Source organism: Buteo buteo, chromosome 8 (assembly GCF_964188355.1).
Source record: "Buteo buteo chromosome 8, bButBut1.hap1.1, whole genome shotgun sequence".
Lineage (NCBI taxonomy): Eukaryota > Metazoa > Chordata > Aves > Accipitriformes > Accipitridae > Buteo > Buteo buteo.
Genome location: NC_134178.1, coordinates 14,910,887 through 14,924,198, shown reverse-complemented (window position 1 = coordinate 14,924,198; position 13,312 = coordinate 14,910,887). Strand labels below are relative to the sequence as shown.

The 13,312-nt window shown below is 38.0% G+C and overlaps 1 protein-coding gene across 2 annotated transcripts in view; it reads right to left on the bottom strand.

Annotated features, from left to right (window-relative positions):
• Positions 1–13,312, bottom strand: part of HLCS (holocarboxylase synthetase) — a 138,157-nt gene that overhangs the window by 4,477 nt on the left and 120,368 nt on the right. For both annotated transcript variants that reach the window (XM_075033706.1, XM_075033708.1), the window contains 4 exons: positions 9,126–9,193; positions 7,373–7,533; positions 4,157–4,271; positions 264–477 (listed from right to left, as the gene is read on the bottom strand). In XM_075033706.1, coding sequence (XP_074889807.1) covers positions 264–477; positions 4,157–4,271; positions 7,373–7,533; positions 9,126–9,193 — 558 coding nt within the window. The remainder of the gene's footprint in view (positions 1–263; positions 478–4,156; positions 4,272–7,372; positions 7,534–9,125; positions 9,194–13,312) is intronic.

Genomic DNA, 13,312 nt, shown 5'->3' with positions numbered 1-13,312 from the left:
ATCACTAGCTAAACAAATCATTCCCAGTTCCCTTTGTTTTGAGCTGATACATGTAAAATACCTAGAATCATTCTTTAACTCAAGCTAGTCCATTGATTTTACTATGTGCTGTTTTTATTATCCCTTAAAAAATTACATCCTATTTGGGAGTATATTTTAACTAAGTCACTGGTATTAAAGGCAATCTAGTTGAAAAAGACAAAATATCCATGAGTTCTTTCCAACTTTCTTAAAAGAAAGTTTGAGAAGAACATTATACTTACCTGTGTACCCAGTACTTGTAGTAACAGGGAAGAACTCCATTGGGCCCTTTCTCCTGAAAAATATCTATAAGCCTCTCTAGCACAGTTACAGTTCTTGCAATAAGACAGTCTGCAGTTAAAGGCTTCAGCTTTGTACCCTCTTCCTTATTAAATTTTGTGATGAGATCATTGATGCATATGGTGGGGTTGCTGTTATTTACATTAATTCCAAAGCCTGAAGAAGACAAACCAAAAGAAGAGAACAGGATCTGTAAATACCAACACTTTGTTACCACCAGAAAGTCAGTACTTTATTCAACCACTTGATACTATTATCTCTAAGGATGTTTCCAGTAGCTGTTTTTCTTCAGTCTCTTACACCTTTAAATATTCCTACTTGTGTAATTACAAATCTCAGTCCAGATTTTACTTGTTCCTTGCCCTTAAAGGGCCTCCTCAGAATTGTAGAAGCAAATCCAGTGCAGTCTTTCAAAACAGACCACCCTATCAATGACAGTTAGGAAGATGGTAAGTGGTAACTTGCACGTTGCTTACAGTAACATCAAAGTGAGAAATTTTTTTACTCCCTAAAAGCTGACAGGTCATTAGCTAATTGAGAGTAAATCACTGATCATACTCTAAGATGGAGTTTTATTTTTCAGTCTAAAATTTAATTCAGAGACCTCTCTGTTTACTCCAGTTAGCTGATTGTATTTTCTGAAAATTAAGCCTTTTTACTCAGCTGATAAGCCTTGTTTGGCATGCTCTGAAAAGCCCAGAAGATTTAACTTTGCTGTGTAAGACTCCAGTTTGCTTAATCTGTCTTACCACAGCATATCCTTTAGAAGCCTCAAGTCTCTCACTGAGATTTCTCCATAACGTTGGCAGAACGCCTTTCTTATTTAAATATGGCTCTTGGGGCCTTTTTTGCAGCCTGCTGAAACAGGCTTCGAGGGATGTAAAGAAATATATTGTATTACCTGTTTATTTTTTTCTCTCAATAATTTGGATTTTTCTTTCCTCAGACATTTAGGATAAAACCCCTGTCTATCAGTCGGGTTTAGACATGATACACCTCCATGTGCAACAAGGTCCAGATACACTGTTTTGTAAATTTGCTACTAATGAGACTATTTATGTATGGAATTAATTTGTATTAACTGTGAGGAGAAGGATCTCTTCAGTGAAAAGGAGGTTTTGACTTTTAACTAGTCAGAGAATGCATGCAAAGAAAGCCACAGTGATACCAGTACCAATGCATCGATCCCATGCAAATGAAGTGAAATGTATTATTGGAAAGGTACAAAGGAAAATGAACTGGAAAATATAACGTGCCATGCCAGCAAATCCCGACTCAGCTGTTTACACCCAAATACAGTACAAGTGAAGAGAGAGTGGCTGTGGCCGTTAAGCTGTGAGTGGTACTGTCAGGGTGTGTCACGGGGCCTTGGAGCTCAGGGCACTCAGGCTTCTATGTATGGACATCACTACTTAGCAATCCAAAAATTGAAGCAGACACAAGAGACATACTGAGATGATGAGCTCAGCTGAGGCAGAAGAACCTGGGAATAAATGCAGTGGCAAAAATGTAGCCAGCTAATTTGAAAATTATTAGGTGCTCATGACTCTTAGGGCATCTCTGCATTGCCTGTGTGAGAAGAGAGAAAAATAAACATTTAGCACTGATCTTGCAGTGTGCTGATGTGGCTAATATATCTTCCAGTTCTAGAGCTAGTCCTGCCTTCAGCATCTGCGCACTGTTTGGACATGCCTTAGCTGCACACAGAGGCAGACAGAGCTTTTGCAGGTCAAGCACGTTGGCTGTCCCTTGCATTCCACTTGTGTTTGGCTACCTATGTCTGTTCCGAGTCTGGCCCTTACATTAATGAAGTATATTCTTCTACAGGACTCTTCTTCCAAAAGTCCCACAACAGTTAAGTTCTTAAAAAAAAAAAAAAAAAAATTAAAAAAAAAAATTTTAAAAAAAGATGTTTAAAAGTATAAACATGAACTGCGTTGTCTGTGAGGCCTTGAGCACACGGTACAGGTGAAAAGGCTGGTTTGTCTTTTGCCATATTCTTCTGAGGTACTTCTCAGAGCAATGAAGCCATGTAAATGATCTTTGATTTTGATCACTATCCTCATATATGGGATACTCTTCATGAGTGCCATGTAAACAGGGAGGTAAGGAATCTACATGGCTGTAGAAAGGGGATGATGCATCTGGCTTACCTTTCCTGTTGTGGAAGTTCGATCTCATTGCTACTACTAATACAAGAAGTTAGATGTCACGAGTCACCCCTACTACTCAGTGACATACATCACTGAAATGATGGAAAAGATCCTTGGACTAGTATGTGGCAAGTAAATTTCAATATTAGAAGCTTCCAGGTGAAAGAAAGTTGATGAAAATGTACATCATTGTATATACCTCAGACCTATCGCCACCAAGATGACTCCTATGGACATCAGAGAGAATGCATACAGAAAGTTTCCATTTGAATTTGAATGGTTTTGTGTTTAGGGTAAGAAACACAAGGTCCAAACCAAATATGTAATGTGCAAAGAGATATTTGATAAGAGGAACTATTTTTGGAGCCATTTTTGCTTTTCTTGTGTTAACCAGAACAGGCTCTGGAAAAACATATGGAAGCAGTAAATGGTTGATGGGGCACAGAGAGACTTTTTAAGTGTCTCGGTGCAACTTCCATTCTGTACATGTAGATTATTTACAAAATGAGGATATAACAATTGAACAGAAAATTTAATGGTTGGGCATGTTTCACAGAAGGAGGTGATGACTACTTCAACTGTTTTGCTTGTTCGCGCCTTAAAATTTACAGCACCTTGACAGAAACGATATCATGCCCACACTCTCTTTGCAAGATACTTTACTTATCTACTGTGCTACATTCAAATACAAACCAAATATTATCTTCTTCTTCTTTAACCTTTTAGACTTGCTAAGGAATTTTCATTTAATTTTTTAGACATAGCAGAGAGAATTATTTTTGGAACCAGAACCTAGAACTCTGCTGGCAGGTCTCTAAGCCTGTCTGACAGATCTGTGCTGCTGCTGGTTAGGAGAAAAATTTTCCTTAACAAATAGCAGGATGGTTATCAGACTTGAAATGATAAAAACATCTCAATACTTATTTGTGGACCTAAATATCTCCCCCTGTTACAGCACTGAGACTCGCTGGAAAATACATATACAGTCTTTATGAGATTGGCTGTGCTACCTTTTTGGAACCAGCTTTCCAGGTAGACTGTTTGTCTTCACAATGAACAAGCAGATTGTCACGCTTTGCTCCCTGACCCAGCCTTCCCAACTACTTTGCAAATTTTACTTTTTGAGAGAACTAAAGAAAATGATTAATTAATCAAATCATTACTTCACTGCTGCTTCACTAGCAATATTCCAGTTTCTAGAAAGGTACCAACAGAAACAAGTTATGAATAAATTTTAAAAGGATGAAAGGAGAAATTAAACATTACTATGTGTACGTAGCAATTTTTGTCCTGATTTAAAAGGCATGTTCTTATTTAACTATTTGTCATGTTGAAAAGAAAAAGAAAATTGAAAAAATTGATACATTTTTGAGTACATTCTACTAGTTTTGCAATAGATTAAGTAGGACATTTTCCCTCTCTCCTGTAATGCTCTTTCTTTGAACTCCACTACATCGGCCCAGATGCTTCCATTTACATTTTTCTTGTCAAGCATATGGAATTATTAAGAAGAATGAAAACATTTACTTTTTGTGCTTCCTTTTGATTTAATATTGTGCTTTATTTCCTTATGCCTGCTGTCGTTATTTGTTCTTGTCCTTATCATTTGAACTCATAGAGACATTAATAACAAATTTCTTCAGAAAAAAACAGTATAGAAAAACTTGAAAATAGACATTTACCAATAAGTATATGAAATGTTGTTTCAATAAGCGTAGAGTTTACCAGAACTCCACCAAGCTTCATAAGATCGCTGTAGTAAATATCATTTGGCCATTTTACTCGCAGATCAATATCCTAAAGAAACAAAAACATACATTTAGAAACACTTTGCCCTTCGATACTGATTATAAGAACATGGCTCATTTATCACTCCATATTCTGTATTTTCTGTACCTCTTTGCCACACCAAATGTGATACTGTCAACTGCTCTTCATAAAGAGAACTTAAGTGCTTCACAAATGTTACTGAAAAAGTCATAGTAACATGGTTACGTGGTTTACTAAGGAGGTTGGCAGCTGTCAGAGAAAAGTATCTATTTATTAAAAACGCCCCAAAAGTTATGGCAGAAAATAAAGGCTTAGGGCGACCAAAAGGGGGACTAAAGATACTAGAGATTTTCAGTCTCAAATTGTGAGGTTTTATAGAATTCATTTCCTTCATTCACAAGTGCCCATTAAAGATTTAAAAGATCTGTTCAAGAAAGATGCAAACTGTGGCAGCTGCTCTGGCTCACTGCTGATAAACAGTCAGGGTAAGCCCACAGTAACATCAACACTATTTGAGGATCCTTGCAGAAACCAGACAAGGAGACAATGACATCTTGAATTTCAGAAAGGAAATTTAGCAGACAGGAGAAATTCCAGTTCACAACTATGTAAATACTTCAGTAATGTCCTAAATATATTCACGCTTTCGGCAGCTATGCTCAAGCAACACCATGGAGCTGGAAACACAAACTGTGCTGTATGACACCGTTCCAGCGCAATAGAGAAGTTTTTGTTGAAACCACAGAACTGAACTGAACTTTGCACCAGCTACTTAAACACAAAAAGAAAGCAAATGTGCTTCCTGTAGTTTGAAAAACTGCATATGACTGTATCCCCAGAGGCAAATTATGGGAGGTGCTCCAGGACTACAAGAGTCGCATTCCCTCCTATTGTAGATTATGAAATCCCTTTACAGGATGTGTGAAAACTGCACCTGGGTCCGTGTCTACTTTCCTGACAGATTTAAAGGCCAGAGAGGAGTCCATTACACGTACATTGACAGGAAATACTACCTGATTTTGCTATCAAAGCATTCTAAGAGAGAGTATCACCAATTCGTATTCATTATGGAAAACGACTCTTCGCACTGGGAAAAGATTTATAGAAGACTCTTGAGACATGCAAAGTATGACACAGTTGTTAAACAGTATTATCAGAGCTAAGAAATCTTCCGAAGAGAAACTCAGTAGATCTTACTTAGGGAAAACATACACCTGTAAGACACCAGAGACTAGCTCTGCAACTGAAGTAACAGCAACCATGAAGAACAACCAGGTCAACTGGGTATTCTCATGACATAAACTACACAGCAGAGACTTTGCCACAAAACAGGGTTACAAGGTACTGCACAATTATCCCCGTATTAAAGAAATGATGGGTGTCACAAAATATGCTGGAAATGGAGCACCTTCTTATCTTCACTTACTAGAGATGTCTGCTGTTCTCAGAATGGGAAAGTAAAGCGTTCTCTGGATATAAGGCCCATTTGCATTTGCAGCACTAACATCTGACAGTAAAACTTCCAACTGAGTGGTCAGATTTTCTCCGGGAAGACCCAGAACAAAGGCCTCAGTTGCTGCCTATTTAGCATAGTCAACATTCATGGCAATCCTAAAAATGATGACTGGCTGATAAACTGAGACACAGGTATTTCAGTTTTTTGAATGGAAATCCTGAAATGGACTTTGAGCATAGCGAACGACATTAAAGTGTGTTAAAGTATTACTAAGATTCTGACATAGCCCCACAGAGGTGTGGAAATTTGGAGAAGAGAATGAAGCCTCATCTACAGATTAGCCCACTGTTTGCAGCTACTACAGTTTGCATGGCATGGATGTTCATCCAACATAAAGAAAAGCCCTGTGTTACCTAAGTCTAAAGGGGAAATTTAAGCATTGAGTTTCCGATAAATCTTTTAATTTCTTGCTTTAACGTATCTGAGTCCAGTCCCTTAACATTGGTTTCATCCATTGTCTAGAGTGGATGTACTATCAAAGAGATTCAGTAGCTTTGTCTTGGTCATAGCAAGCTATGTATTGTATATGTGCTATGTACAGTACATGCATTATTGATACATACTATTTTTATATTAATATTTAGTACTTCAGTCACCTTTTACCTCTTGAATGGAATAAAATAAAAAATGCCAATGTATACCAGAGTAGGCATACAGAAGCAAAACCACCTCCATTCATAAATTAACTCCTTCCCCAGTCAGACTCATATTTTATAAAACTAACTCTTGTCCCTTCTATTTTAAATGGTTAAATTATTCACTCTAGCCAAATATTTTATATTGCAAATTTTAGCCTGAAGCATTTTGTTTTTATAGTCAAGTTATGAAGCACTGAAGTTAGAAGGTTTTAATAGAAAGGCTGACAGACCCTAAACTACAGCAAAGCTACTGGGTGCCACTATAATAAAGTTCATGTGTAAATGTGTATAAGTCATTGATTTTCTGTAATATAGGAAACATATGCTTTAGTTAACTACTTCTGTAAAATACCAAAGTTTTATAGTTAGCAAATATTAGGAAATGGTAACATTAAAAAGGAGATATATGAGGTGATGAAGAAGACTGGTTCTTCATTTTAATACTGATGACAGGACACTTGATTCCCTCTTGAGAGCAATACTCCTAAGTTCTTACTTTAGAAATCAGTTTTCAACCTTAAACAAGGGTTGGAAAAATCCTTTAAAAGGGATAAAGTGACCACTGAAACAGCACCAACAAAAAAAGTAGAAAAGGATTTGTCAGTTTTATTCATTTCTCCCTCCTCCCTCTTCCCCAACTCCTTCAAAATCAAAACAAATTAACTCGATTGTTAGACAAACAAAATTGACGTTTTCTTTACTGCTGAAGACTGAGTCTTAAGTTTCATAAGATTATGAGTGAACTGAGTGTAGTATACTTAATCAGCTCAGTAAAAGACAGTATTCATCATATGTATACTAGATTTCTTAAAACATATAAATAATCAAGCATGTATGGAGGCTAAGTTTACCACTATATTGGTGCTGAAGAACTATATTATGCATTCAGTCATTCTACACATAGAAGACATAGTTAAAATCTGAATTTAATGAAAATGGAAACAGGAATTTTGAGATAAATTAGAATGACATACCTCATATCCTGGTACTGATCTAACTGACTCTACCACTGCCAAGGACACCAGGTGTTGAATAAAAGGAATTCTCTGGCCCAGGTTGGAATGTAGAGGAATGGTGATATGTAAAGTGGCTAGTGCACAGCCCATGGGACTGAGCCAAACATTTCCACCACGACCTGTGGAGGTAGAGAAAAAAATTTAACTTCAACTCAAGAAAAAAATAGTTATAAAAAAGATCACTTTGTTAATGTAGACAACTACAAAAGAGAAAGATTCAATAGTATCCATCCAAGAATCTACCGTAAGTCCTGTAATGGAGTTTCCAAACTAATTTTGAAAGAAAAATGGTTAAAGTGCAAAGCTTTTCCTTTAAAAAGACAGCAGGTTGCTTAATGTGCATGCTGCTACTCGATTTCCTAGAATGTCCTAAATGACTTGCTTCCAGGATTTTCCTGGTATCTAGTAACATACACATTTCAAAAGTTCTTGCTTTGTTTAAGTGAAGAAGTGTTTGTGAACATGTTCTGTGTGCATCTAGAAAACCGTCCACATTGGGAATCAACTTGACAGAAGCTAGATCTGTACCCAAAGCCAGGTAACCATCTTCATGTAGAGCTGTGCTCAAAAGAGCTTATTAGGCTGGGCACTGTGTTCTTCTAATAAAATGAATGTGGCTTTTAAATCAGTGCTAGCAGCTTCCTGGGTGTCCTGGTTTTGGCTGGGATAGAGTTAATTTTCTTTCTAGTAGCTGGTATAGTGTTGTGGTTTGGATTTAGTATGAGAAGAACGTTGATAACACACTGACATTTTCAGTTGTTGCTAAGTAGTGTTTATACTATAAAGTCAAGGATTTTTCAGCTTCTCATGCCCAGCCAGCAAGAAGGCTGGAGGGGCACAAGAAGTTGGGAGGGGACACAGCCAGGGCAGCTGACCCAAACTGGCCAACAGGGTATTCCATACCATGTGATGTCATGCCCAGTATATAAACTGGGGGGAGTTGGCCTGGAGGGGATTGCTGCTCAGGAACTAACTGGGCATTAGTCAGCGAGTCATGAGCAATTGCATTGTGCACTGGTTTTGTATATTCCAATCCTTTGATTATTATTGTCATTTTATTATTGTTCTTATTATCATTATTATTTTCTTCCTTTCCGTTCTATTAAACTGTTCTTATCTCAACCCATGAGTTTTACCTTTTTCCTTCTGATTCTCTCCCCCATCCCACTGTGGGGGGGGTGGGGAGTGAGTGAGCAGCTGTGTGGTGCTTAGTTGCTGGCTGGGGTTAAACCACAACACTGGGAAAGAGACAGAACTTGCTTATATTTATCTGCAAAAGATTGTGAAAGCCCACATGACAGTTCAGGCAGGTCCTGCAGACTCAAAAACCCTCTATCCCAGAGCAAGTCAAGACCCGGTCTTGTTCCAGTTAAGTCAAAAAGGAGTTCTGATTTGGAAGTCTGACTTGTATTACACTAAATGTAGTGATGGCAGTTTCCATGACTGGGGAGACGTTTTGGCAGAAACTAGAAGACCACTAAATCATTTCTGCAAAAGCCACCAAACATCCTGAAAGTGTTTACTTTGTTCTCTATTAACTTAGGTTTTGAGTTTGAATCCACAGTTCAAGTGGGAGGAGAAGACGACATGAATATAGATTATATTATCAAAAATACTTATAATGTATCTTTAAGGCAGCTAGGTGACATAAAAGTGTCCTATTTCATATGTTTAATGCACATATATTAGCACTAGAAGGAAACTTACTCACCTTTCCCTTGTGTTTGTCGAACAGCAATTGCTATTAAACCCATCTCCTCAGGCAACTCGAACATTAACCTGCCAATTAGGAAAAAAAAACCCCATGCTTATCAGCTGGAACACTAAGCTACATTCATGAAAATCTAGGCTTAAATATCAGGTAATATTTTATGTTAACATTGCACTACAATTTCTCCTTTTTCAGTTAACATTTATTTTTGACCAAAAAGCATTAGAATATTAGAAAAAGATTAACTGAAAAATGATAATGTAAAACATTACTATATCTATTATGCTGGAAAAAGTTATAGCTATAGTTCATTTAAGGTGCCATCTGATAACATACGTTTTGTATTTCTTCACGTTTTCTTGAAGTGCTTATTTTTTGCATGTCACTATCTTCAGTAAGTGACAACTAGCAATTCTAGACATTTGTTTCTACTTACAGCAAATTTTTGTTCATACTACAGAATATAAAAGCAGCAGTTTCTGATTATTTAGAAAACCAATATGGTGGCAATAAAGCCAGTTTAAAAGATACACTATCCCCTGAGAACTAATTATGATTTAACTACAGTAAATAAATCTACACCTTCTGAGAACTCTAGAGAACACTGGCTTATTTTAGGCTTGTGTTCTGCTTTTAAAATAGTTTCACTTAAAAGAATACTAACTTTCCTCTGGGGATAAGTAGAAAGTGCACTTTAACACCACCAAATGAGTCAATGCTGGACTTAAAAAAAGAAGGAAAAAACCCTACTGTGAGAACTTCGTTCAAGCCAGTTTAAAACAGATCTGAAGTGTACTACTATCCTCCTCCATTTCACATTTTCAGGAAGAGTTATTTAAGAGATAAAACAGATATTCAAGACGTTGCCAGCAAGGTAAACCCAGAAAGTGATGTATAGCCTACAAATCTACTTCTAATATGGGCACAAATATCGTGTTCATTCATATAAAAGCAATCTTGTCTTGGAGATAAGTGCAGTCCAAATCAGCAAAGGGTACCATTCAAAATTATTTCATCTGAATTTCAGATACATATGAAAGATGTTTCAAGTTCTGCAATCAGGCAAGTGTCCCAGGGCAGCAGGGACCAGCTGCAAGCAGAAGTGTCCCCCCATCACCCACAGACACCCGTTTTTAGGCAGGTGACAAGCTAAGGACCGATCCATTCCTGCTTCGCAGGTTGAAAAGCAGGGCTTCAGTAACTCTTGGGGCTGTATCAGTAGCAAAATGCAAGTAGGATCCCCAAGGTTTCACAATATCTTTCAAATGGCTGACTTGCTTTCATAAAGATCAAAATGGGAGGTTATTGGAGGGCCCAAGCAAAGTCTGCACCACAAATGCCTTCGTTAATTGGAAATACTTGAACCCAAACTGACAGAAGCAGTAACAGGCTCCACAAGGTTTTCCCACATTACTCGTGAATCGGTGAGACATTGTCAAAGAGCAACGGCCAGAAGATCTCTTTGCCAGTCCCCTTCCAGTTCATGTGAAATACAGCTTGATAATTCTTTCCTTTGGACCCTATAGATTGCACACGGAGACCAGGCTCACCTATCCTCACCAAACTTTAACATTAAAAATATACCTCTTCTTATGCTGGGACCTAGGGGAAAATCCTCCATAGCCCATGAGGCTTCAGCCCTGGCTTCTGGGAGCAGTGTGATTTCAGTTACAAGACCAAGTTCATGGTTTTGCAACATGAAAATCTAATTTAAATTTGGAAGGACAGTTAGGAAGAGATTACAGGCTTTGTTGAAATACACTGATTTCTGTTACTTTTCCATTCACATATTTGTTTTTAAATAGGAAAAAAAAAAAAAGTCATGTGCTGCCATGATGGGAGGAAAATAATCAGAGCAGGAAAAAAAGTTAATCATGAATCCAAAACACAGGCTTCTAGAACAAAGAGATATGATTAACAGAACATACGAATGTAGCTATTAGAGGCTTGGCAGCAGGTAACAACATATTAAATGCAGAGACCGAGTTTGTACTTTTAAGGGCCATGAAGAAATTCTTTAATGGACACAACATGGGGAAGTTGTTAATACCCAGACTGATACAGCAAGAGACAGATAGATTTATTTTTTTACTACTTCCTGAGATTGTGCTGGAACTACCATGAAGCCTATGATAATAAAAAACCCCACATAACCACCCCCCTAAACTTCAGAGCTTTGTAAATTGTGTGTGCTTGTTAGTTTTTTTTCTGGGAGAAACAATTTGGATTTTCCTTACCAGAAAGTGTAACCGTACGTGCACTTTTTAACATATTGACTTCCCTTCTTTTCTTTCAACTTAATCAGTTGCAGATTTAATGATTTCATTTTTCTGCAGAGTAACTTAATCACAGTGCTCACCACATTTTCCCCCCGAAATTTTTTCCTTCAAGAAATTTTCTGTTCTTTTTTGTACTCTTTAACTAACTTGCTCTACATATTAAGTCAAAAGACCACACTGAGATACAAGAGTAGGGTAACATGAAACATCTGAAGACAAATTTACCCATCAGGAAGAATATCAGACGGCACCTATATGACCATAGAAGATGATACTAGAATTTTATGTATTTTTTTTTTTCTGCTTTGAACATTTTTGTGGTATATTCCAAAACGTGAGCAAGACACTTTTGGTATTCAAGAATATTAAACCAGCTGAAATATTAAGAGAGAGATTCTAGCACAATTTTTTATACAAATACCCTCCTCCCACCCTGTAGTGCATACTATGAATGCTGTCAAGAGTAATAAACAATACTTAATTGCTTTATAGAAATTTCAAGTCTAAGGAGAACTCTGTCTTCACGGCTAGTCAACACAATGACTTTTCTTCCTACATGAATGTAAAATGGGAATTGAAACCACAAAAACTATGTTTGAATAATGTTAACGGCCTGACAACTATAAATTTCATTGATGTTGTGGGTTTAAGGTTGAAACTCTCATTAATGCATCCTGCTGTGTTACAGTATTGCAGAGGTATTACAACAGGCAGCATTACATTCCAGATGTTAAAATACCTGGGCACAAGAGGGTAAGTTATGAACAGATTTCTCCCTTCACTTCAAGTTTCTTGTCTGAAAATCTCACTCTCAAATAGCTTGTTTATAGAGTATTATAAAAGCAACATAAAAAACCCTTTCAATTTTTAGTCGAATGGAAAGGAACATGCCTTTTGACCAGTTTCTTGTATTATTTTGGACAAAAAAGTGCCCTGAGCACTTGCTTTACTACTTTATATTCACTGTTTCTGTCCATTATGTCCAATTTGAAAACAAGCAGTGTGCCGACTAATATTTTTCCTAAACTCTCCTCCGCTGCCCTCCATCTCCTTTTCATAGCCCTCAACTGCATGACGCTGTGTCTGAATCCAAGCTCTGTGCTGAATGGCCTGCCAGAAGCCGTGCTGGCCAAGCAGAATAGGTAACTCTCGAGTCCACACTGCAGACTGCTTGCTGGCAGCACTGATCTGGGTCTCTCTCTCCTACCTGGAAGCTTGTTTTCATGAGAACTTGAATACCTGGGGGAGCTCAGAGATATGGAGGTCTTCTGTAAAACAGGCAGTATACTGACTGAGAGCTGCTGGGCCATCGTCAGAGGAGAAGCCACCAAGAATGACATCATGGTGGGAGTCTGTTACAGACCACCTCATCAGGAGGAGGAAGTGGAAGTCTTTCTGAGCAACTTGAGGACATCTGCAGATCACAGACCCTGCTGATTCCTATGGGAGACTCCCATCTCCCAATATCTGCTAAAAGGCAAAGTGGGATGCAAGCAATCCAGCTGACTTGTGGGGGATGCTAGGGACAAGCTCTTAACACAAACATCAGATTATCAACTGGAGAGATCGACTTGACCTGCTACAAACAAGGGAGAGCTGACTGGGGAGGTTGTAAACTGGGGCAGCTCTGGCCATAGCAACCATGAACCAACGCTGTTCAGGATCCTGAGAGGAATGAGGAAGGCAAGTAACAGAGTACAAACCCTGGATTTTACAAGAGCAGAATTTAGTTTCTCCAGGGACCTGATAGATGGGATCTTATGAGAGGCAGCTCTGAAGGGCAAGGGAGCTCAACAGACCTGGTCTTTAAAGACAGCCTCCCACAGACAAAATAACGGTCCATCACAATACTGAGGAAAATAAGTAGATGAACAAGTAGTCTGGTTTGGCTAAAAAGGGAATTCATGA